This window comes from Balaenoptera physalus, assembly GCF_965194825.1.
Source record: "Balaenoptera physalus genome assembly, chromosome: 12".
NCBI classification, from domain to species: domain Eukaryota; kingdom Metazoa; phylum Chordata; class Mammalia; order Artiodactyla; family Balaenopteridae; genus Balaenoptera; species Balaenoptera physalus.
Window position 1 is genome coordinate 8,986,918 of NC_138897.1, and position 22,537 is coordinate 9,009,454.

The following is a 22,537-nucleotide window of genomic DNA, read 5'->3' on the forward strand; positions in this document are numbered from 1 at the left end:
AGTACATGAACCATAAGGGCAGAGCTCAATGCATTTTCACAAAGTAAACACATCTGTGTAACAGCACTCAGATCAAGAAACAAAACATTAGCTGTACCCCTGACTTTTAACACTCTTGATTAATTCGCTGCTTTTAGAGCTTTAAGCTCAAATCATATCATGTAGTGAGTACCTTTCTTTGGTTTCTCACTTTTGCTCAACATTTTGTTCATGAGATGCATCGATGGAGTTCCCTCCACAAAAGTTAATTCATTCTCTATTGCTACATAGCACATTGCTATAGTATCCATTCTGCTATTAGACATTTGAGTTGTTCAGTTTTTTACAATTACAAATAGACCTGCTATAGACATTCTTGTACATGCCTTTTGGTTAGGATGTATATATATAACACACAAGGCATATATATGTATAATATGTAGTTAATTTGAAAAGCTTCCTAAAAACATGTCATATTTAATACAGAACCTTCTAAATGTCAAGGAAATTCATCACCACTGGAGACAGATAATCAGGAAAAACACACATTTTTAATTAAAAATGTATTCCATATTGTACTATGAACTTACTAAACACAAGTTTTAGCATTTGTAAATTTAGCCTGTTTTCTATACAAAAACCTTTAAAAAGTTTGGTTTTGACCATTTTCAGATCAATGCTCTATTCTGATTATTTTCAGGTTGTCTAGGTCAGCAGTGTGCAATGGAAATATAATGCAAGCCACATATGTAGTTTTAAATTTTCTAGTAGTCTCATTGAAAAATAAAAAGAAGTTTAATACATTTTATGATCTCATACCTAAAATATTATAATTTCGACATAATCAAGATAAACATCACATTCTTTTTTTTACTGTTTTCAAAGTCCAATGTATTTTTAGGTTTTTCCAGCCATACATAAACATTTTCCAGTAACTGAATCAAGTATCAATTTAAAATTTAAGTTTATCGAAATTAAATAAAACTAGTATTCAGTAACTGCATCTCACTAGCCATATTTCAAGAGCTCAATAGCCACATGTGGCTAGTGGTTATGCTATTGGGAAGCACAGGCCTGGGTCAAGAGTGGTTTCCTTGTGCTCCACCTGCTAATTTAAGCTGTGATGAAAATTCTAAAAATATATATTTTCTTTTACACACTGTGGAAGACAGAATTTTGAAATAGATGAGAATGAGAATTTTTTAGTCTGCTTCTTTTGGGGGGATACCTTTGTACTTTCCTCTCAATTATGCTGTGAATCTAAAACTGCTTTTAAAAAAGTAAAGCCTTTTTTAAAGAGAGTGCAACATAGGAGATTTTTGCTAAAATAGCAAACACACTGATGGTAATAAGATTCAATCTAACTAACGAAGATTATTTTACACAAAGTGCAAGGGATGAGAACAGCAAGGTTGGTTCAGTAGGGAACTGTTGCGAGCGCTGCATAGTTAGTGGAGGATGGGACTAATGGGGGAGAAATTAGAGGAAACAACAGATAATGAAAGTACTAGCACATAGTATAGAGCTATGATTTTATTCTGTATCCCAGCGAGCAGTGTTAAAGTTTAAAGTAATCTGATTTTGTATTAAAGTTCTGAATTGTATTTCTGAAACATCCATTTAGGAAGTGACACACAGAGTGCCTTAGAGGGGAAACTAGAGGCTAGGAGCCCAATTAGGAGCCTATTTCAATTATCCAAGCAAGAGAAGATGAGACTGACCTGGGGATAATGGAGATGAAGAAAATGGGGACAGATTGAAGAGATATTTAGGCAATAAAAGCAACAAGATGTGGTGAGCAGTTGAATATGGAAAATATTAAGTAGGGAAATACCTAGCATAACTTCCAGGGAAATTGGTCAAACATTTGTACCATTAGCCAAAATAGGATGACTGAAAAAGGAGACAAGGAAGAGAAAGGGAGAAAATTCCAGGGCAGAAAGAAATCCTGAGAGGTCATGTCCTGTTACAGAAAAAATTCCAGCTCTGGAGTCTGGGACTTTTGTTTCAAATGGCAACTCCATCATTTTAAATTATTAACCAAATTAGCTTCTGAGCCCCTTGGTCCTCATTTACACTCTTTGAGAACTTTCGTGAGGATTAAATATTTACATATGTTAAACTTTTAGAATAAACTAGATGCTCAATTTAAAAATATACGTATTTGAATCTGCTGAATGCCTGCACCGGCTACTATGCTGTATGCATAAAAGGGATGAAACCTAGGGTTTGCTCTCAATCAGATTATAACATAATCTTCTAGTCATTAGGAATAGCAGTGTTTTATGAGCTTTCTGCCTGATGGAATTTTGAACCTACGGTGAATGGACTGACATCATAATCCATTTCTGTTCTCATAACACACGTTCAATAATTGACTTAATCTAAATCCTCTGCTATTTCTCCTCCTATAAAAGTTTCATATTAAGTCAGATGTAGTTTCCGCAGCAGTCACTACCGTATAAAACTAAATCGCTTTTATAAATTACTTTTGTTATGCAGAAAAACAGATAGCAATATAAATATTTTCTGGTAAGTATTTTATTTCAAAAATCAGGAAACTGGAACAAATCATCAAAAAAAATAATAATACCCCATTATCAGCTTCATGTTTTCAGGTTTCAAGAGAAACACTTTTTTAAAGGGGACTCTTGGCAAAAACGCATTCATGAAGCAAAATGAGACAGACCTCGCATTTTGCAAACAAGGGCAAAGAAAATTCCAAATTCATTCTGGAGACATATGTAAGGTCACGCAGCACCCAGAGCCTTCCATCTTTCTACCCACTGCTAACACCCACCTCTTTTCACGAATTTGATTGCTAACTGCTCAAGAGCAGCAGGTGAAAGAGACGGCAGGATTCAGCCTCAAGCGTTGCCAGCCTCCCTCAGCTTCCGCTCAAAGTATAGCAAGCGTTTAACTTCCCGGAAACGCCCCCGACCCCCACGCACACCCACGCAACACTCCGCCCCCACAGGAAAGCGCCCCTACACTAGGTTCCCACGCTCCCCGAGGCGGTCCCCGGAGCAGAGGCTTCGAGGACGCGACCGCGCAGGCGTCCCATTTCCGCGCAGGCGCCGTAGTTCCGCACATGCTCAGAGGCGGAGGTCGGCGGGGTCCTAGGAGGGTAGTGGAGGCCGGCCTGCCCCGCCCCCGCCGAGCTTCCCTTCCGCGCCCAGGCCGGCCGGCTTCCCTTTCCGGGAGCGCAGGCGGCGGCCGCCGGTGTCTCTTTCTCTCCGCTCTGCAGAGTCGGCTCTTGCAGCTCCTCTGCGGCGAGCATGGCAGCTCGGAGACGCGGGGCCGCCCTGCGGCTCTGCGCCACAGGTAAAGGCCGCGCGGGGCGATGCGGGCGGGTGCGGGGACCCTCCCCCGATGGGATCGGGTGCGGGTACCCTCCCCCGATGGGATCGGGTTCGGGGGCCTGGCAGGATCTTGGCCCCGGGTGGGGAGAGGCCTGCGGGGCCTCTGAGATGCCCTCCGGGTCCTGGGTCCCGAGACTGAGAGGACGCCTTAGGGTCCTTCCCCGGCGCAGCTTTGCTGGGCATCCGCGCTTTCCGTTTGCTTCCGTTCTCGGTGCGGCAGGAAGTTTCAGAAGCGCTGACTCCGTCGATGGGTGTCAAGGATGCTGCCTTCCCAGCTGGAGGCCAAACCTGCTTTGCCTTTGGGTTCTGAGTCTTGTCACATCTGAAGAATCTTTACCCACGCGGGGGCCAAGAGAGGGAGGTTCAAGGACGGGTCCTGGTCGGGCCTCCGGGGGCTGTGCGATGTGAGAAGTGACCTGCGGGCGTGTTGGCCTTTCTCATCCTCTGGCCGGCATCGGGTACCTTGGTTCTCACCTCAGTGTGTCCACTTACACAGCAGTCGTTTAGTTCCCTCTACGTGCCACGCACTGTTCTGTAATCAGTATTAGGAGTGTAGCTCAATTTTGTTTCTATCTATGAATTTGGGGGCGGGGGGAACGGTATTTTGAATGGCGTTTGAAGTTTATACTGAGAAGATAATTGTTACTAGAGAAAAAGAAATATAGAAGAACAATTTTCATCTCTACTCCAAAAAGATGGAATGGTAAAAAGGAAAAATAGAATGAAAATAAACATATATTTAAAGAGAAATTCGGTGTCTCAGATTTACTAGCCTACGTAGAACTTGCTGTCACCATACGGTCGTAAGTATTTATTAAACAAGTGAACTACAGTACTTATGCTTTTGCATCATTTGTGCCCTAAGATGGATGAATAATGAGTTTTTTGGTAGGCTGTAAAAAACCAAAAACATTTTATAGGTGAATAAGCATATAAGCCAAAAGATAAATCAGCATTTATTATACTGTATACATTTTGTCTTTTTTTTTTTTTCAGTTTTTTTACTTGATATGGCTTTCTGTAAAGGATATGTAGAAGATTTAGATGAATCGTGAGTATATATTTTTTAAAATAGTATCTTCACTTCTTCCAACTCTGATGTTATCTGAATATTTGTATGAATCTAATATTTTTTTAAATAACACTTGTTTTATTGAGCACTTAATCTACACTACATAATTTGCTAATTCTGTATGGAGGTAGATTTTTTTTTTAAGTATAGTTGATTTACAATATTATATTAGTTTCAAGTGTACTGCGAAGTGTGAATGTAATCTTTTAATAACGGAGACAGTAATGACCAATGCTAACGTAGCACCAGTTTTGTTCCAGGAGTTGCCCTAAGTGCTATATATGTATGAAATGAGATTGTGCTCAAGAGTTTTATAAACAGTTATAAGAATAAAAAATTGGCAAACTCTTCTGTCTTACCATTTTACCTGTACATTTGTTAAGTCTTTTGGCCTTAGTCACTACTCAGTGGGGGCTGGAATTTGGTAACCATGCCGTAACACAGCATTAATCACAAGGCCTTGCTTATAGTAGGTGAGGAGTGCTGCTTCAGACCAAAATCTGTGCGTGATTGATCTTTCAGGCCTGACCATAGGCAATTACAAGGCTTTTCCTGGCAGGCCTCCAGCGGGAAGCTGCCCTCCCCACACCAGACTTGAGGCACAGCCAATGCCCTGCAGTCTCTGGAGGGAGTTGTAGTCATAGACTCAGGCCCCCAGGGCAGCCGTGCTCATGTGCGTGTCTTCATTCTTCGCCCAGTTGCCTCTTGTGAAGGCCTCCTTGTTGGGGGCCTCACCTAAGGCATTTCTTAGGAAAACCTCCTCTGGGAAGCTCCTTATTGAGGGGTGTGGCTGAGGCACTTTTCTCCACTTGGACTCAGTACCTTTCCACTCCTGTCCTTTCCCTTCTCCCTCCCTCTGCCCATGGGTCCTGAGAGAGGCAGAAGCCTTTGGTTCAGGGCTCCTCAACAGTGAGGTGAATTTCTCTGACCCCTCGGCTCTTCCAGTTCCACCCAGAAAAATGGAACACTGAAGGGCTGGCACCTGTTTTTTCTGCCTCTTGGCTTGCACTGTCGCAGTAAGTGAATAAAGTCTCGATTGTGACTTTCAGTTTGGCTTGTTGTCCTAATTAACCACCTGCACACAACAGAATTGGTACAGCAGCAGGGTGGTCAGTTGGGCACAGTCCTGCTCTGGAAGAGCGGAAAGCCCAGAGATGCCACGGGGCACTCAGCAGCCTTGATAATGGGTATTGGGCGCCCTAGTGGATTGTTGATGGGCACTTTGATTCTCAGGTTAACACAGAGGTGATTTTGTTAAACTTCATGGTGCCTGGAAGGGTGTGTCGCTCTAGACCTGATCCTTAAGAACGCCCTAACAGCGTGACTCTGCTTAAGGAGGAGGAAGAAGCAGGGATGGGCAGGTGCAGATGCCCAGGACCCTAACCTTCCTCGGCCAGGTGCTCCGTGAACTAACGGTTTGGGCCCATCTGTAGTGAGTTTCCGGTAACTGAAGAACACATCTGGCCCTCCTTCACAGAGGAGGAAGTGGCCCTGCAAGCCTCCTGGTGGTCTCCTGGGCCTGTGGTGCGGGATTAGGAACAGTGAGTAATGAGACTAAGCCTACTCAGAGCTCTAGGTTTGTCCTTCCTGTTCCTGTTTGTTACTGGACCCAGTTAAGCCTCCTCATGAAGTCAGGTCAGTCAGTCTGTGACACAGTCCAAGCCTTAACTGACAAATTTGTGGACACGGGAAAAGCAGCCACCATGAAGAGCACAAAGGTTGACCAGCACAGAGTGACAGTAAGTGGGAACTGCTGCCCTCTCCGGGATGACCCGTGCAAGAGCCTTTCCAGAAGCTCTGAGTGAGGTTGCTCAATAACGGGGTCTCAAAGGAGGAGATTCATAGGCTCCTTACCACGGGCCTCATGGCCAGGTACCAACCTGTGAGGGGTCTGATGGGCTTTTTCAAAGGTCAGCATGATGACAGCCCTGTGGCTATTAGAATTACGCCCACCATCCTGCCTAGTGAGTCTGGAGACAAGTCAGAGAGTCCCAAAACCTTTACCCAGACCTTGACAGGGTGTTCGGTGGAGGCCTCTCTCTCCCTGGGGGGGCTGCCAAGGTCAGAGTTCATTGGGGAGGTGGAGGAGAGTTGCACTTCTTGGGCCTTTTGGGTATCAGTGTACAGGTGAGTATGATCCCTAGAGCCCCCGCTACCAGGAGGAGGAGGAGACGTATAATGCTGTCGGGCTTTGAGTCTGTGATGAGCAAGGCCAGCACGCTTGCCCAGGCCCGGTTCTGGCTGAGCACTTCTGGGCCCCTCCTCTTCAGCATGCTCACGGGTATAGACGTGTTAGCTGTGCGTGCTCCTGCTCGCCGTGGTCCCCAGGCCCCAGTGGGGGTTGCTGCACCTGAGGCCATCTTGGAGCACTGGAAGACTGAACCTACCCGACCTTCAGCTCTTAGTGCCTTTGTCTCCCCAAAACGGTGTTGGCTGCCTGGTGAGTAAAAGAAATAGCTGAGCTGAAGGAAGCCAGAGTGCTCTGTGAGCCTTTTTCTATTCAGGAGCCCCACACCCCCACCCCCCGACCCCCTCTGGCCTGTGCAGAAGGCCTTGGGTACCTGGAGACTCAACACTGATGACAGGTGGCTCAGTACCATGGTGGTACCTGACATCAGGACGATGCTACTAGAGGGAGCTTGGTCTGCGGCATTAATGATGTCAGGTGCCAGCGTGTGTCTTCACTGGGCTGATACGGATCAATTTCCTTCATTGGGAATGGATTCAGCACACCTTTAATATCCTATGCTTATCTAAATTCCCTGCCTGTCTGCTCTCAGTACGTAGGCCATGACCTGGAAGAACTCCTAGAGGGAGCACAGACCTTCCACTCTATTGATTACAGCTCCTAGATTGCCCAGACAGGGTCACTGTCCAACAAGGACCCGACACCATGATGACTCACAGGTGGCAACATGGCTGAGCTGTTAATACCCACAAAGTGTTAACAACTGAGATTCCTGGGGGGTGATCTGGGAAGCAGTACAACATCTCATTCTAGAGGAGATCATTACCAAACTCTTGGCCCTTTCTGACCCCCAAAATAAAAAAGGCTCAGGGATTGATGGGCTTATTGGGCTACTGATGTTGTCACATAACTCGTGCAGGGATCTGGCACCCATCTATCAGGTACTAGAAAGGCCACTGCCTTTGAGTGGGGCACCAACCAACAGGATACTCTAGAGGCCCTTAGGCAGGCCACCAGGCTTCCCTTCTCCTGGGTCTCACTGGTCCACATCTGCCGTTTGAGTTACACATCTCAGCAACCTCTCAGTTCGCTGATGGGAGCCTGTGGCAGAAGGACGACATCACAAACCAGCATAGACCTGATAAGCCCCCCAAGTTGGCTGAAAGATACGTGGCTTTTGAGAGGCAGTTACTGGCCTGTTGGCCCTTGGTGGATAAGTGTGGTAGTAGACTCACGAGCACATACTCTAATCATGTTGCTGAAGAACGATAGCTTTGGAATCTCATGAACTAGGAATGGCACCTCCAGGAGCTCAGCTGGAGTCTCACAATTCAGTGAAAAGGTCTCCCGAGTGTCCCCCCACCTCCCAGGAGTAACACCCGAGGAGCCACTGCCTCCTCTGGCCCAAGGGGGACCCGGATAATAGAGACCTCCCATACCACCTATGGACCTGGTTCACTGATGGCTCCTCCTGGGATGGAGCTGGGTGCAGCCCGCATCCAACCTGAAAGAGACCTGTCCTTCCCGAGCGTGGTAAAGGACCTTTGCACAATGGGCAGCTTCATGCAGTGTGGAAGACTGAGGTCTGTCCTGCTGTTCCCCCACCTGCTCCTTGCTCCAGCCCTCGCAAATAGGCCCTGCTGTATGTTCACTGACTCGCTGGGCTCTGGCAAATGGCTTGGCCGTTGGTTGTGTGGCATATAAAGCAGACCCCCTGTGAGGATGGGACATTGAGATGAAGATCGGTTCTGCCCCTACTAAGCGTTTTGTTCCCTCCGTGGTTGCTCACCAGGAAGGCCCCTGTGCTGACAAAGGGAAACGACCAATGAGCATCCCGTGCTTGTCAGCTGAACACAGGAACTGAATTGTTCTCCACTCCAGAGCAAGCAGATGTGCAGCTAATTGCCTCCTGGATCCATAAGAGGATGGCCCTTGGAAATTCAGACACTGTTGTAGGTTGAGCTGGCACGCACAGATTGCCACTGCTGTGGGAAGACTGAACCAGCATGAAAAAGCTGTCCCGCTTGTCAGACCCTGGTCAAGGCTAAACATAACTACCCAGGAACACATTACTTCACGTTGGGCCAGGGCGTTCTCAGCAGATAGAACACATTAGGCACCTCATCCCACCCATAGTATCCCCCTGGATCCTGACTGCAGTTGACACTTTGTCTAGCCATCCCCACGCATTCCACTGACTCAGGCCACACTGTCAGGCCCTATAGGACGACATTTGTTTCCTATTCAGGTTCCCTGAGAGCACTGTATCTGCTAACAGCCCTGGCTTTTCAGTCCAAGCTACACATCAGTGAGCTCAGTCATGGGGCATACAGTGGACTCTCCGTATCACCCCTAATCCACAGGGGTGTTGAGCATTTTAATGAACAGTTAAAGGACAGGCTTAGTCAGCAGATGGGAGGGGACAAGATTATCACGGCCTGGATTACACATCTCAGGCAAGTGGCCTGGGGGCTGAAGGCAGCAGTTCCCCAGTCCAGTACTTCTCATTAACCCTGCATGTGCGAACACGTTGTCTGCCCCTTCCTTTAACTGTATGCCCTTCTACAATTACAACACTTTCCACTCCATGTGGGGCTCTGTAAGGGACTTCTGTACCCTTCGACTCCTTCCCAAAGACTCAAACTGGTGGGAGAGGAGGATGGCTATTAAACATCAAGGAGGGGGGGACGGCAACCTCCAACATTGGCCGCTGGGTGCAGAGCATGGGGTTTTGTCTACAAAGACCTCAAGAATAATGGCCATCAATTAGAGGGCTCTGGTTCAACAACTTGCTTAAGGTGGCTGTGACACATTCCTGGGTAGCCCCACGAGATGAATATAAAATAGAATTTTTTACTATAAACCACAAGGGGAGCCAAGCCAAAATATTTGGGGGATTGATTAAGGGCGCTGTCTTTGTCTGTGGTACACAGCAGACTGTGTTGTAGTTGTGTAGATGTGAACACCTTTGGACCTAACAGCTATGGTATGGGGATATGTTCTCTTTGTCTTACCTATAGGGTTAAGAATCTTATTAGAATATCCCCACAGAGAACTTTTGTCATTCATCCAGTACAAATTGAATATAGATCTCTGTGCAAGGCACTAGGAGATGAAACAAATACACTCCTTCTCGCTTAGCGTATCTATGGTTGGATAATATGTAAGTAACTACAACGTGTGGAAATTGATGAGAATCATAAAGAGGGTAAAGATGATATGGAGAGATCGTTTCTAGCTTTGAGGAACTTAGGAAGACATTACAGAGTTAGCAGTGCTTTTGGCTGGATAGGATTTGAATATGAAAGAATGTAGAAAGTCAAACATTGTGAGTTTAGCTGTGGTAAGTACCATAGTCTGATTGGAAATCATACTCATATTTGAGTATGATTATATACTCAAATATATAATCATATATATTTGATTGGGTGCTTATATTTGAGTGGGAAGATAAGTTGGAGCCAGAGTAGTGTAGCAATTTTTACTTTTTTTTGTAGGTGGTGGGAAGGGACCTAGAAAATGTCAAATAAGAGTAACATGATCAGAACTGTGTTTTAGGAAAATTCTTTGTATTGTGTCAGGGTTCCCCAAAGCACCCCCAGCTTCACTGATTGACTAGGAACACTCAGAGGACTGAGCCTGTCGTGGAAGTCAGAGCCATGATTTGTTACAGTGAGAGAACACAAAGCAAAATCAACAAAGGGAAAGGGCACGTGGGGCGAATTCCAGGGGAGACCAGGAACGAGTTTCCAAGAGTCCTCTCAGTAGAGTCACACAGGACGTGCTTAATTTCTTCATCAGGAGTTGCAACCACAAGTGTGAAATGCTACCTACCAAGGAACCTCATTAGAGACTCTGCCCAGGAATTTTTATTGGGGATTGGCCGTGCAAGCACCCCTCTGCCTAGCCATTACCAAAATTCCAGACTCCCTGAAGGAAAGTAGCTGTTCATCACCAAACCACATTGTTTGTACAGTGGGAGACCAGTGAACCACCCTTAACAGGAAATGGTGGGAACCCTCCTGAAGTTCAGGTTCCCAGATGCCACCCAGGGACCAGTCCTGCAAGCAGACCTTTCCGAGGCTGACCCCTCAGGCCCGCTCTGTAAGGCACAGGTGTAAGTGGAGTAGAGGGGCTACAGGCTAAAGCATTTGTCTGTCTGTGTTTCTACAAAGTCCCACTTCAATTTTTTTTTTTTTGATTCTTTACTCCTAATTATCATTTCTCTACTTTTATTAAGATGTTTAATGGATAAGATCTAGAGGTCTCTCAGTAAAAATAAAAATTTATTGAAAGAATTTGTTCTATGCTCCTATATTTATCAATTTATTATCTTTACCTGTACTATTCAGTTGTAAAGTGGAAACCTACAATCAAAGATTTGTTTTCTTGTTTTTGTTTTTTAGATTTAAAGAAAATCGAAAGGATGACATTTGGCTTGTAGATGTGAGTATGTAAACTTTTTGTACTAAGTAACCGCCCCTACCATTTTAAGTGTTATTTTGCATTCTCTTCACCCCAATATGTAATAGACAGTACTAATGTATACTGCCCACTTTGTTTGCTCAGGTAGTACCATTTGGGTTTTTATATTAAAGTGAACGTCAAAGCCTTAGGATTCCTGGCAGGGAAATGATGAAATTCAATGAGGTCCACTTGTGGATTATGTCTGAGGGAGATTACGGTATGATTTTATTACAGAATTCACTCTTATTTTTTCATATTTTCCAAGAGATTGAGTATAGTAATATCACTTGGCAGTCAAAATCATATTTTTATCTTAGTAGTGAACAAAATCAGATTTTCATCTTCCTTTCCTCACTTTGACGTTTTGAATGTATTTAAACCTTATGATGTTTGGGATTCATTTTGACATGCCTCAGTAAAAAAGTAGAGTGGCAGCAAAAGAGATGGAATGAGAATGGCAGAGCTGACAGTTATGAAGCCAGGCAATGAGGCGTAAAGGTCCCTTGTTTAATTCTGTCTGTTTTCCTCTTGTATATGTTTGAACATTTCCATAGTGTAATATTAAAAGAGAGAGAAATCTTGTTTCGTAAAAGTACAACAAGCAGTTTGTTACACTATTTCACTGGAGGAACCTAAGTACCACCCCAGCCATCTGGTGATTCTGAAGAGGAACGAACTAGGGTTTTAGTTTCATCAGCCTGACTTGTCACTATACCAAACCAGTCATCCTGATGATTCCCCACATCTTACCAGTGGTTACACTTAGAACAGCAGAGGCACCTACTGTGTTGGAATTTTTGTAATAGAAATAAATTGATATTTATTATTAACACTTAAGGGGTGTGCATATGATATATGAAGTGTATTTGGTGGTTTAATTTTATATATAACATGGACATACTTGGGAGCAAAGATGCTTTATTGTAAATCATCTACTTTAAATAGATATCAATAGTCATTTAAACTTAAAAGTAGTATCAGTGTTGAGGTATATCCTAGGAGATGACCTGTCTAGGTTTGTGTATATGTGTGTTCTTTTATTATGAAACCACTTTAAAAATTATATTTAGACTTTTTGTCTAAAATAGATTATTATCCAATCATTTAGTCAAAAAGATTCTTTTAAAATTAAGATTGATACCCAAAGTAGCACAGTATTTTAGTGGTTTTCTCTCTCTCTCTCTCTTTTCTTTTTTTTCCAAACAAGTTTTATGCACCATGGTGTGGCCATTGTAAAAAACTGGAACCAATTTGGAATGAAGTTGGTCTCGAGATGAAAAACATTGGTTCTCCAGTTAAAGTTGGAAAGATGGACGCTACTTCCTATTCCAGTAAGCATCTACTCAGTTTATTATTCTACTGTTCTTGTAATGAAAGTGTTTTAATTACATGAAGCAGTATTCAAGGTAAGAGGAAGAAATATATATATTTTTTTGCTCGTGTAAAATTAAAATTATCTTAGAGATTTCAGACTGTATATATTTTATGAGTTAGATGAATTAACCATTGAATGTGTAATATGCAGTCTATGTTAATCTTATACCCAATATAGATGTATGAGCCATTGTTCCTATTTTGAGCCCACTTGAGATATCAGTTGCCTGAGACAGCCACAGAAATTTGAGTGTTGAACTCTTGATATTGCTGCATGGCTTAAGAGTGAGAGTTTGCTGTCTGAGTAGCCTGAATGGCATGGTAGAGGAGTAACGGGAACTCGAAGGGCAAGCTGAGTTAGGATAAGTACAAGTGAGGATCGGGAAAGTGTTCACATTAGAGAGAATATTAAAGCAAAATCATAGAGCTGAAAAAGAGTTTAGTGAGTCTGTACCAAAGACTAGAATGTCTTCGAGCAGAAACTGGCAAACCACAGCGCTGGACAGTCTGGCCCCCGCCTGCTTTGTACATACAGCTCGACTGGAACAAGTCACTCTCCTTTGATTACCCTTATTTATGGCTGTTTTCATGTCCCAGAGGCAGATTCAAGTAGTTACAACAGAGACTGTAGGCCCCACGAAGCCTAAAATATTTATTATCAGACCCTGTACAGATAAAATTTACCAACACCTGTCTTAAAGGATTTGGGAAAAGGCAAAATTAAGTTTAGAGAAGTATAAGGTATCACACAGATTTGGAAAGAGCATGGCTTCAGAAAGTAGATCAAATACGGCTCTGCCTACTACTTTTGCCCTGTAGCATGGGGAAAGTTTCTTAACGTCTCTAAAACTTTGATTTGCACACGGGTAAATATTTAATTGTAATGAATATTTTATTGGTTGTTTTGAGATTAGAATGAGGTAGCACATGTACAGTCCCTCGTAGTATGCAATAAATGTAGGTTCCCTTTTCCTTTAATTAATGAAGAAAGTAGAAGTATGAAATGTAAAATGCATATTTCATTTTAGGAAATCAGCACTGTACTCTGGATATAAGTTTGGAACAAGACAGACGTATGTTTTAAGCCCAAGTCTATCATCTCTTACTTTTGTGGCTTTGGGGAAGTGCTTAACCTCTCTTAATTTTAGTTTCCTTGTCTGTAAATGAGAGAGTGATAATTCTCAAGGTTGTGAGGACTGTATTAATATTTCTTATTCAAAACCCCTAGAACAATGGCTAGTACTTATAAGGTGCTAAGGGATAATACCAGATTTTAAGAGCCTCTCAGGTGGGACAAAGTGTTTTGGATTTTATCAGTTGTCAATTGAGAGGTAATACACATTTTTGAGAAGGCATATGATTTGATAAAAATGTTTTTGAAAAGAAGAACAGATGAACAGTTAGAGACAAAAAGATCATCTAAGTGGACTTTTGTATGCATCTTGGTATAGAGTGCCGGAAGGGCAGACTTGGGTGGTTGGCAGGGCAGTAAAGAGGAAACAGTAATTCTTATAGACATTTGCAAGGGTGAAATCACGGATGTGCTATGTTGGCCCTGGTATAAAGAAAAACAATTGAAAATAATAGGTATGGGATATGGCAAAACATACCAAGATTTGGGTCAAATGATTGAGGTCTGGAGAAATGTTAACATTTCCTGTGATGCCTGTCAGCGGGTCATTCCTGAGCAAGTAGGAACATCTAGCCTTCTTATGCATGTCTGTCATCTAGCTGATTATTATCAGCTATAAAACATGTATTTTCAGTCCTAATGTGACATTGTTCTAGGGACTATACTTAGTAAGTTGCAAGGACAATGTTCTTATCTTTGAGAAATGCATAATTTTATATATAATAAATATCTAATTTATTAAAGGAAAATACCAACAAACATGAATAGACTGTCAAATAAGTCACAGACTTTTCTTCTCCTGATTTCCAGAAATCCAAATCTTATACTTCAAAGCAGAGTTCAAAGCTTCAAAATCCACCTCCCTCATAAGTCTTTCCCTCTTAAGGGAAAAACCACTCTATCTTATTGTAATTTGCACATATCCCTTCAATATATATGTTCACACGGTTTATTATAGAACTTAAATACTGCTTTTTTGTGTGTTATTTTCTAATTAGTTACACATTTCTATTAAACTATAAGTTTTTCATGGATTAAATTTTTTTCTTTCCCCAGATATTGCTGAAATAAAAGTAACATCTTATTTTTTCACCTTTAAAAAAAAAAAAAAAAAAAAAGAAAATAATAGTGTAAGATTCCCTAGCACAATTCACATTGAACTACATAACCACTGGTTAAATGGGAAAGAATAATACATTTAATTTTGTGTGTGTTTTCATGTTAGCAGCTGTTTTGAATTTGTGGTATTTTGCTTTATTGATGTTTGGGAATATGGGGAACTAGAGTGCAGGTGAGATGTTAGAGCTGGAATTATTGAGTCACACAAGTGAATTGCTGCGACTTTGAGAGGGGATGAGATCGATGGCAGGAAGTTATCTTAGAGAGAGAGATAAGATAATATTCTCGAGTTGGTATTTCTTGAAATAAGCTTTTACAGTGTTGAAGAAATTATTCCTTTTAACTGTTGTGAAAGTAAATTCTTGTGTCTAGGCATGTATGTTGATTAGACATGCATACACATACATTCGTCCATACAGTCATTCATTTATTTCAGTCAGTCAGAGGATAACCAATAAACATAAATAAATTGTCTGGTGTTTAGTGTTTGATGTCAGTGATGGATGAATTTTTCATTCTGTTATAGAATCAAGAAGATGTTTTATGTGCTATGGAGAAAAGAAATATCATCTTCCTAAAAAAAGTAGTTAAGTATTCAAAAACTACCATCTAGAGATTACAAATAGATTTTTGGCATATAATTCTTAAAGTTTTCTTAAATATTTCAAGGCAGCTCAAATACAGGCATTTTAGTAGAACTTGGAATCAAACAGGTGAAGAAATTGAATTTCTTTTTTCAGGCTAGCTGTTGGCAGTATTGTGCATCTAACTATAGAGCACTAAAGGATTGGTTGTTTTGTACCTGTTTCTTCCATCCCCATAGGTTGCTTTTCAGACGGTTATAGCATCGGTGTTTCCCAGCGTTTACTCTGCAGGCTGCCTGCATTAGGATTACCTGGGGCGCTCAGTATAAATTCAGATTTCAAAGGCCCACACCAACCCTACCAAATGAAAATCAGATTGAGTCATAAGAATCTGTATTTTTAACATGGACTTCAGGTGATTCTGCTGCACACTCAAGTTAGAGAATCACAGAGTAAAGTATTATTTTGATGGATAGTTAATTATAGGATCTCAGTTTAGGGTGGGATAGGATTATTCAGTGATCAAGTGTAGAAAATCTCTTAGACTGTTTGATGGTAACTTATTTCTCAATCATGTAATTGCAGTGATTGAAATAAATGCCATCACACTCAGTCCAACAAATCTCTGTGTATAGAAGTTTTGAACAGGAGAGATTTGAACTTTCATGATTTACCCTGCCCTGTGTGTATCAAAAATTTCTTGATGCATGGTTTTAATTAATAATATATCAAATAACATTAAAAAGTTGTATAATGTCCAGTGTAAATTCACATATTATTTTAGCCTTTCTTTTTCTACATATTCCTCCAAAAATGAGCACAAAAATTGTTTCTCATTCAAAAGTTAAAATGTTATGATGTTACCTGTAGTCATGTACTGATTTCTATTATGAAACCACTGAAATTCCATTTATTCCTCAACGTAAGTGTGACATCATTTTATAGTAAAGATCATATTTTACCCCCCTTTCATGTATAAACTTTCAAGGGCATTTGGCCAATAACATTCTTATTCTGATTCTTAGATTTCAGATATATTTGCAGATCAGTCTTACCTTTCTAGATTATAAGCCCTTTTAGTCAGTGACTATATTTCAGGGTTGCTCAAACTTGGTACTGTTGACATTTTGGGCCAGATAATTCTTTGTTTTGGGGGGGAGAAGAGTTTTCCTATGCATTGTAGGATATTTAGCAGCATTCTTGGCCTCTACCCACTAGATGCCAGTAGCTCCGTTCTCTCCCCACCCCCTAAGTTGTGGCAACCAGAAATGTCTCCAGACATTGAGGGCAAAATCACCCCCAGTTGAGAACCTCTGCATTATTTTATTCCCTTCTCATGTTAGACACATAGTGACACTCAGTAAACACTAAGAAAAGTAGTATTTTTGAGCTGAGAAGGATTTCAGGTTGAGTTCAACTCCTCACTTTTTCCCTCCTTTCATTGTGTAGATGAAGTAACAGAAGGTAATTAGCAGTGAGCTGACTTTACTAATTTCAGACATCAAAGTTAGCAGCAGAATTAGGCCCAGAATCCAAGATCACCATGATTCAAAATCAGGCCTATCTTAACCATCAAGTTGTTGTCATTTCAAGGAGAAAACAAATGAAATAGGGAGCTTTATGCTTAACCTTATTTTCTGAACATTTAAAATTACAAAATTTCAGGGGAAGTTATTCACGTTGCAGATGGATTCTTCAGTTTGTAATGGAATTGATCTCAGGTTTCTGTATAAACCATTGTTCTTTGACAGGAAAAAGTAAAGAACAAAAGATTTAAACTCAGACTTGAGTTTCAGTATCGGCCCTGCTACCTAATCAATGCTTGCTTTCTAACAAGTTACCTAGTCTTCCGAAGTATTAGCTTATCTGAAAGATAACATTAGCATCCGTCACCCCACCTCACAAAATTGTTTTGAGGGGTAGTTGAAGGCATATTAATGCCAGTTATAAGATATCTACACATGCTAGTTCTTATTAATATTTTCTGCACATTAGTGTGTCAGCAGGTAATTACTTAACAGTGAGGTCAGGACCAAGAATAGAAGAAAATGGACTCAGCATCTGAGCATCTGTATGTGCCGAACTCTCTGTTAGATTCTTCTCCACACTTCCTTGTTTTAAATACCACCCATAGCCCTACAAGATGAGTGGTATCCCCAGAAGCGGAAACAAAATCCAAAGTGAAGGAGCTTACACTGAGCTGCATGGACAATAAATGGAGACATTGGAACCCTAACCTGGGTCATTATGTGCCTGTAACTCATGCCTTGCTGTGTGCCTCTTTAATTATACAATCATTTACATTTAGGAAAACCTACCTTTGAAGTTTTAGCAGTCATTGTCAGTTGAAATTCTGTCAGAGATGAAAGTAATGTTCAAAGAACCAAAGCGCTAAAGGGCGGGTGGTATCATCTCCATCTTATAGGTAAGAAAACTGAGGTCAAGGAAATTAAGTGATGGGGTTATGTGTGGAGCTGGGATTTTCTCTCTCAAGCCTATCATGAGAACCATAACGTCAGCTATAAAATACCACCACTGTATTTTCTCATTGATTGCATATTTCATTTTTTTAATTTGATTTGTGTACAAATAAATTTTACACTAAATTACATAAGCAATTGCTACTGGGCTACACCGCCCCCTCCAGTCAGTTTTATTAGTCTTTATATTTTGGCAGTTTTTAATGAGGTTTAGTTGAAAGTAATAATGGCTTATATTTACCTGCCTTCTTAATTTGGGATGGGGAGCATTAAGAACGTACATTACACACATAATCTGTGTTTTTTCTTGGAAGAGGGCAATCTCAATAACAGCAGTATTCAATTAGAATATGCTTGACCTGAAAATACTTGCAAATGATATAACCAATAAGGGTTTAATACCAAAATATATAAACAGCTTATACAACTTAATATAAAGAAAAAAAAACTGATTAAAAAATGGGCAGAAGACCTAAATAGACATTTCTCCAAAGGAGACATACAGATGGCTAACAGGCACATGAAAAGATGCTTAACGTCGCTAATTATTAGAGAAATGCAAATCGAAACTACAATGGAATATCACCTCTTACTTCTCTCTCAGAATGGCCATCATCAAAAAGTCTACAAATAACAAATGTTGGCGAGGATGTGAAGAAAACAGTTGTATACTGTTGGTGGGAATTAAATTGATGCAGCCACTATGGAAAACAGTATGGAGGTTCCTTAAAAAACTAAAAGTAGAGCTACCATATGATCCAGCAATCCCACTCCTGGGTATATATCCGGAAAAAATGAAAACTCTAATTTGAAAAAATACATGCACTCCAGTGTTCACAGCAGCACTATTTATAATACCCAAGACATGGAAACAACCCAAGGGCCAACAGACGATTGGCTTAAGAAGATGTGGTATATATATATACAATGGAATATTACTCAGCCATAAAAAAAGAATGAAACTGCCATTTGTAACAACGTGGATGGACCTAAAAAGTATTATGCTTAGTGAAATAAGTCAGACAGAGAAAGATAAATACTTTATGTTATCACTTATTTGTGGAATCTGAAAAATAAAACGAATGTGTATAACAGCACTGAAACGGACTCACAGATAATAGAAAACAAACTAGTGGATACCAGTAGGGAGAGGGAAGCAAGGAGGGGCAAGATAAGAATGTGGGATTAAGAGCTACCAACTAGTATATATAAAATAAATAAGCACCAAGGATATATTGTACAGGACAGGGAAATACAGCCATAATAACTGTAGATGAAGTATAATCTATAAAAATATTGTCACTGTGCTGTACACCTGAAACTAATGTAATATTGTAAATCAACTATACTTCAATAAAATGTGTGTATGTATATATGTGTGTGTGTATATATATATATATATATATATATATACTTGACAGAATAAGTCCTAAATTAGAGATAGGCACAAATAAATTATGTAATTGGTCTAAGTTCACATGACTATTCAGAGGCAGAACCTGTATCTTCATATATATATATACCAAGTTCCTATTTTTGTTACCTCTGTTGTTTGTGTTGCCTCTAATAAAAACCATTGTTGATCACTGTCTGGAACCTTCTGGTCACCTCTCTCCATGCGTTTAAGGGAGAAGCTCTAGAGTTGACAAGGGGAGGAGAGATTTTCAATATTATTTGCCACAAATTCACTTTGTCTTTATTCTTGTGTATTGATGGGGAGTGATGAGAAACCAAAATTAATGATTACTAAAGTGATGAGTAAATCAGAACTCACATATAGAGGTAGATATAGAGGTAGTTTTCTTATACCCAGCTATCATAAGAATATATTCTGGAAATAAAAGAAAATTAACAAAAGGAGAGATCATGTGAGTAAATACAGTATACTTTGCATATACTAGGATAAGTATAAGTATATTGTAATTTGTCTACTAACTGAGAATATTTTATTCTTTCCTGTCCTAATTGCCTTGAATCTGTAAAGTAGTATAGTATTAATTTCCCATAGTGATTACTATACCTCTTAAAGTCCTAATTCTCTATTGTTTGCTTGTTTTCATTACTATTTCTCCTTTCCCTCAAAAAGATGCCACTGTAGTGACTGTGTCTCATTTTAACTAACATGCGATTTCAGAATAATCTTTGAAATAACTGGAATTACTCTAGGTTATTATAGAAGCAGAAACTTTTAAAACAAGTAGATAAAGTTGCTTTTAGATCATATATTAAATTAATTTTGCAATTATGATTTATGTTTTTAACATTAAAATACAAAGCAGTTCTTTTAAGACTCAGAAAACACTAAAGGAAGAGACGGGCCTTTTTTGAAGAAATATTTGTCCTGGAAATGAAGTCAAATGAGGAGTGAGACTTTATTTATATATGTGTGTGTGTATATATATATTATTTTTTAAAACAAGAATATCTTTTAAAGTAAGTACTTTAGAGATAAAAATTTACTCTTTTGGCTTTTTTTTTTGTTACAGTATTTTTGTGCAGGTCATAAGTTGGATTATTAAGTAATTATTTTGTATGAGAATGTCATGTTTTTTCTTTTTTGTATGTGTTTATATTCTTTTATAAGAATTGAAAACAGCATATCTATATGGGTTTGTATAAATATATATTTTTTTTAAGTAAAAGGCTCATTTATTACCTAGTTTCTCATTTTAAAAAAATTTAGAATTATTTATTCTTTTTCTTATCAAGGCATTGCTTCAGAGTTTGGAGTTCGAGGTTATCCAACAATTAAGCTGTAAGTTGAGTGTTGTATGTTTATATGTGTATTTTTATTAGTTCACTCTACTTACATTTTATTACATTAATTTCTAGTAGCTTCCTTGGAGGACTGAAGATTTGGGTTCTGCAGTTCTTTCTAGGTGCAGTGTGTGATCCAGGGAGAGGGACTTCATCCGTGCTTTTCTTTGCACTTAAGTTAATGTGTGGTTTATGGCTAATTCACCAAATGTGTTTTGAGTTTACTGTGACAGGCGCTGAGCAGGACAAGGTATACAGTTGTAAATTAGGAAAGCTCTACCCCTGAGGAGCTCAAGGGTATATTCTGTTTAACTTGTGAATCCTGTCTCCTAACAAATTTTACTTTTCTATAATTGAAATAGACTTATTTCATTAGAGATGAAAGAAAAGAGAATCAAATTGATGGATGTTAATTCTCATCTGTAGATGTTGATCACGTCTAAGACAGAGCATATACGGTAGAAGAAATATTGTGATAATTCTAAAGGACTTGTGTTTTATAATCATGATGTTATTGAATTTTCTCATGAGTTTAATCCTGATCTCATCCTTATTTCAATAATGTGGAGAGTTGAGGAATTATTTTGAAACTTATTTTTATTATAAAGTAAGTTATTTTAGTATTTTAAAATCTCAGATTTTAAAACTTGACTAATTTTAATTTTTTTATTTCTTGGATTTTGTGTTGGCCTCCCTTCCTTCCCCCACTGTTTAAAAATGTTTGCTAAGGGAATTCCCTGGCAGTCCAGTGGTTGGGACTCTTTGCTTTCACTGCTGAGGGCACAGGTTCAGTCCCTGGTCAGGGAACTAAGATCCCACAGGCCACACGGCGTGGCCAAAAAAATAAATAAAATAAAATAAAATAAAAAAACACATGCACACACACAAAATACTTCCAGGGCAGAACCTTTAAAAAAAACGTTTGTAAGCCTCTTTGACTTTCTTGTGTTCAGTAAATTATCTTTTCTATTCTTTCTGTTTAATTATAGATGTTCTACTGTGCTTTCACATTTTTTTTTTAAATTTCAGTTAGTTGGACACAATTCATTGGCAGGCTTTTGGAAAATTATCTAATTTTCTAGAAGAGGTATTTTTATGCATTGTTTTACTCTTTAATCTTGGAGCATCTGTCATGTTACTCTGATGTTGTATTGCTTAAAATTGGTTTTACCTTTACCAAAATACTTTTAATTCCCTGTCCTTTCACTTACTTTTTAATAGAGAAGATAGAATTAAGCTTTGCTGAGTTCTTGACTGTGAATGTATATATTTTTCATTTATCAGAAGGCACAGACACAATGCAATTATCAAATACAGAGTAAAATATTTTCATGTAATTTTAATAAAATACAGCCTTTTTCTTTGCATTTTGGTTGTTGGTTCCCTGAAGCCAGTTATTGGCTGTTTTTTACATCATTATGCTACTTCTAAAACTCCACTGCATTTACTATTTTATTTGCTGTAATTTGTGTTACAATAGAGAGTGATTATCATTAAATGTGAAAACAGTTGAAATAATCTAAACTTTTACCCTATTTTCTTTTTTTAAGATTAAAAGGGGACCTGGCGTATAATTATAGAGGACCACGAACTAAAGATGATATAATTGAGTTTGCTCACAGAGTGTCTGGGTAAGTTCGTATTATGAAGGGCCTTTACTATATAATATTAGTATTTGCAAGTTAAATGTATTTGAGTAGACCATATTGAACATACATATTTTTAGGTGTTTAGCCTAAATAAAATTTGTCTATTTATTTATAAAGGAAAGCTAGGGTTGCGTAGCATATGCAAAGAGCTCCTTGAGAGGAATAAAAGGGTCCGTGATCTTATGTACTTGTTAGCCTCACATTTAAATTCACTTTGTGTATAGAAGAATATTTTCCCCAATGGATTTTTAATACATTTTCAAAACTTGATTACTTCTAACAGCTTTGTGAATCTTAATTTTTTTAATTATAATTTTGCCTTTGTACTGCCTGGTTTACATTCATTTATTTTTCTTGTTACCTAATTTCAGTTT

General features: G+C 39.6%; 1 protein-coding gene and 2 long non-coding RNA genes across 5 annotated transcripts in view; 1 reads left to right on the forward strand and 2 right to left on the reverse strand.

Annotated features, from left to right (window-relative positions):
- Positions 1-2,883, reverse strand: part of LOC309639116 — a 37,494-nt gene extending 34,611 nt beyond the window's left edge. The window contains exon 1 of the long non-coding RNA XR_014251478.1: positions 2,780-2,883. This is a non-coding gene — a long non-coding RNA (uncharacterized lncRNA). The remainder of the gene's footprint in view (positions 1-2,779) is intronic.
- Positions 2,884-3,054: 171 nt separating this feature from the next.
- TMX3 (thioredoxin related transmembrane protein 3) overlaps positions 3,055-22,537 on the forward strand; it is a 44,632-nt gene continuing 25,149 nt past the window's right edge. The window contains exons 1-6 of one of the 3 annotated variants that reach the window (XM_082415924.1): positions 3,055-3,303; positions 4,338-4,392; positions 11,008-11,047; positions 12,276-12,399; positions 20,467-20,512; positions 22,065-22,145. In XM_082415924.1, coding sequence (XP_082272050.1) covers positions 3,258-3,303; positions 4,338-4,392; positions 11,008-11,047; positions 12,276-12,399; positions 20,467-20,512; positions 22,065-22,145 — 392 coding nt within the window. In that variant the 5' untranslated portion in view covers positions 3,055-3,257. Of the gene's footprint in view, positions 3,304-4,337; positions 4,393-11,007; positions 11,052-12,275; positions 12,400-20,466; positions 20,513-22,064; positions 22,146-22,537 lie in introns of those variants that run through there. The other 2 variants (XR_014251467.1, XM_082415925.1) reach the window with 2 other exon arrangements.
- LOC309639123 lies at positions 15,138-20,457 on the reverse strand. Its single transcript, XR_014251485.1, has 2 exons — positions 20,199-20,457; positions 15,138-18,864 (listed from the first exon to the last, which is right to left on the reverse strand). It is a non-coding gene; the product is annotated as an uncharacterized lncRNA (long non-coding RNA).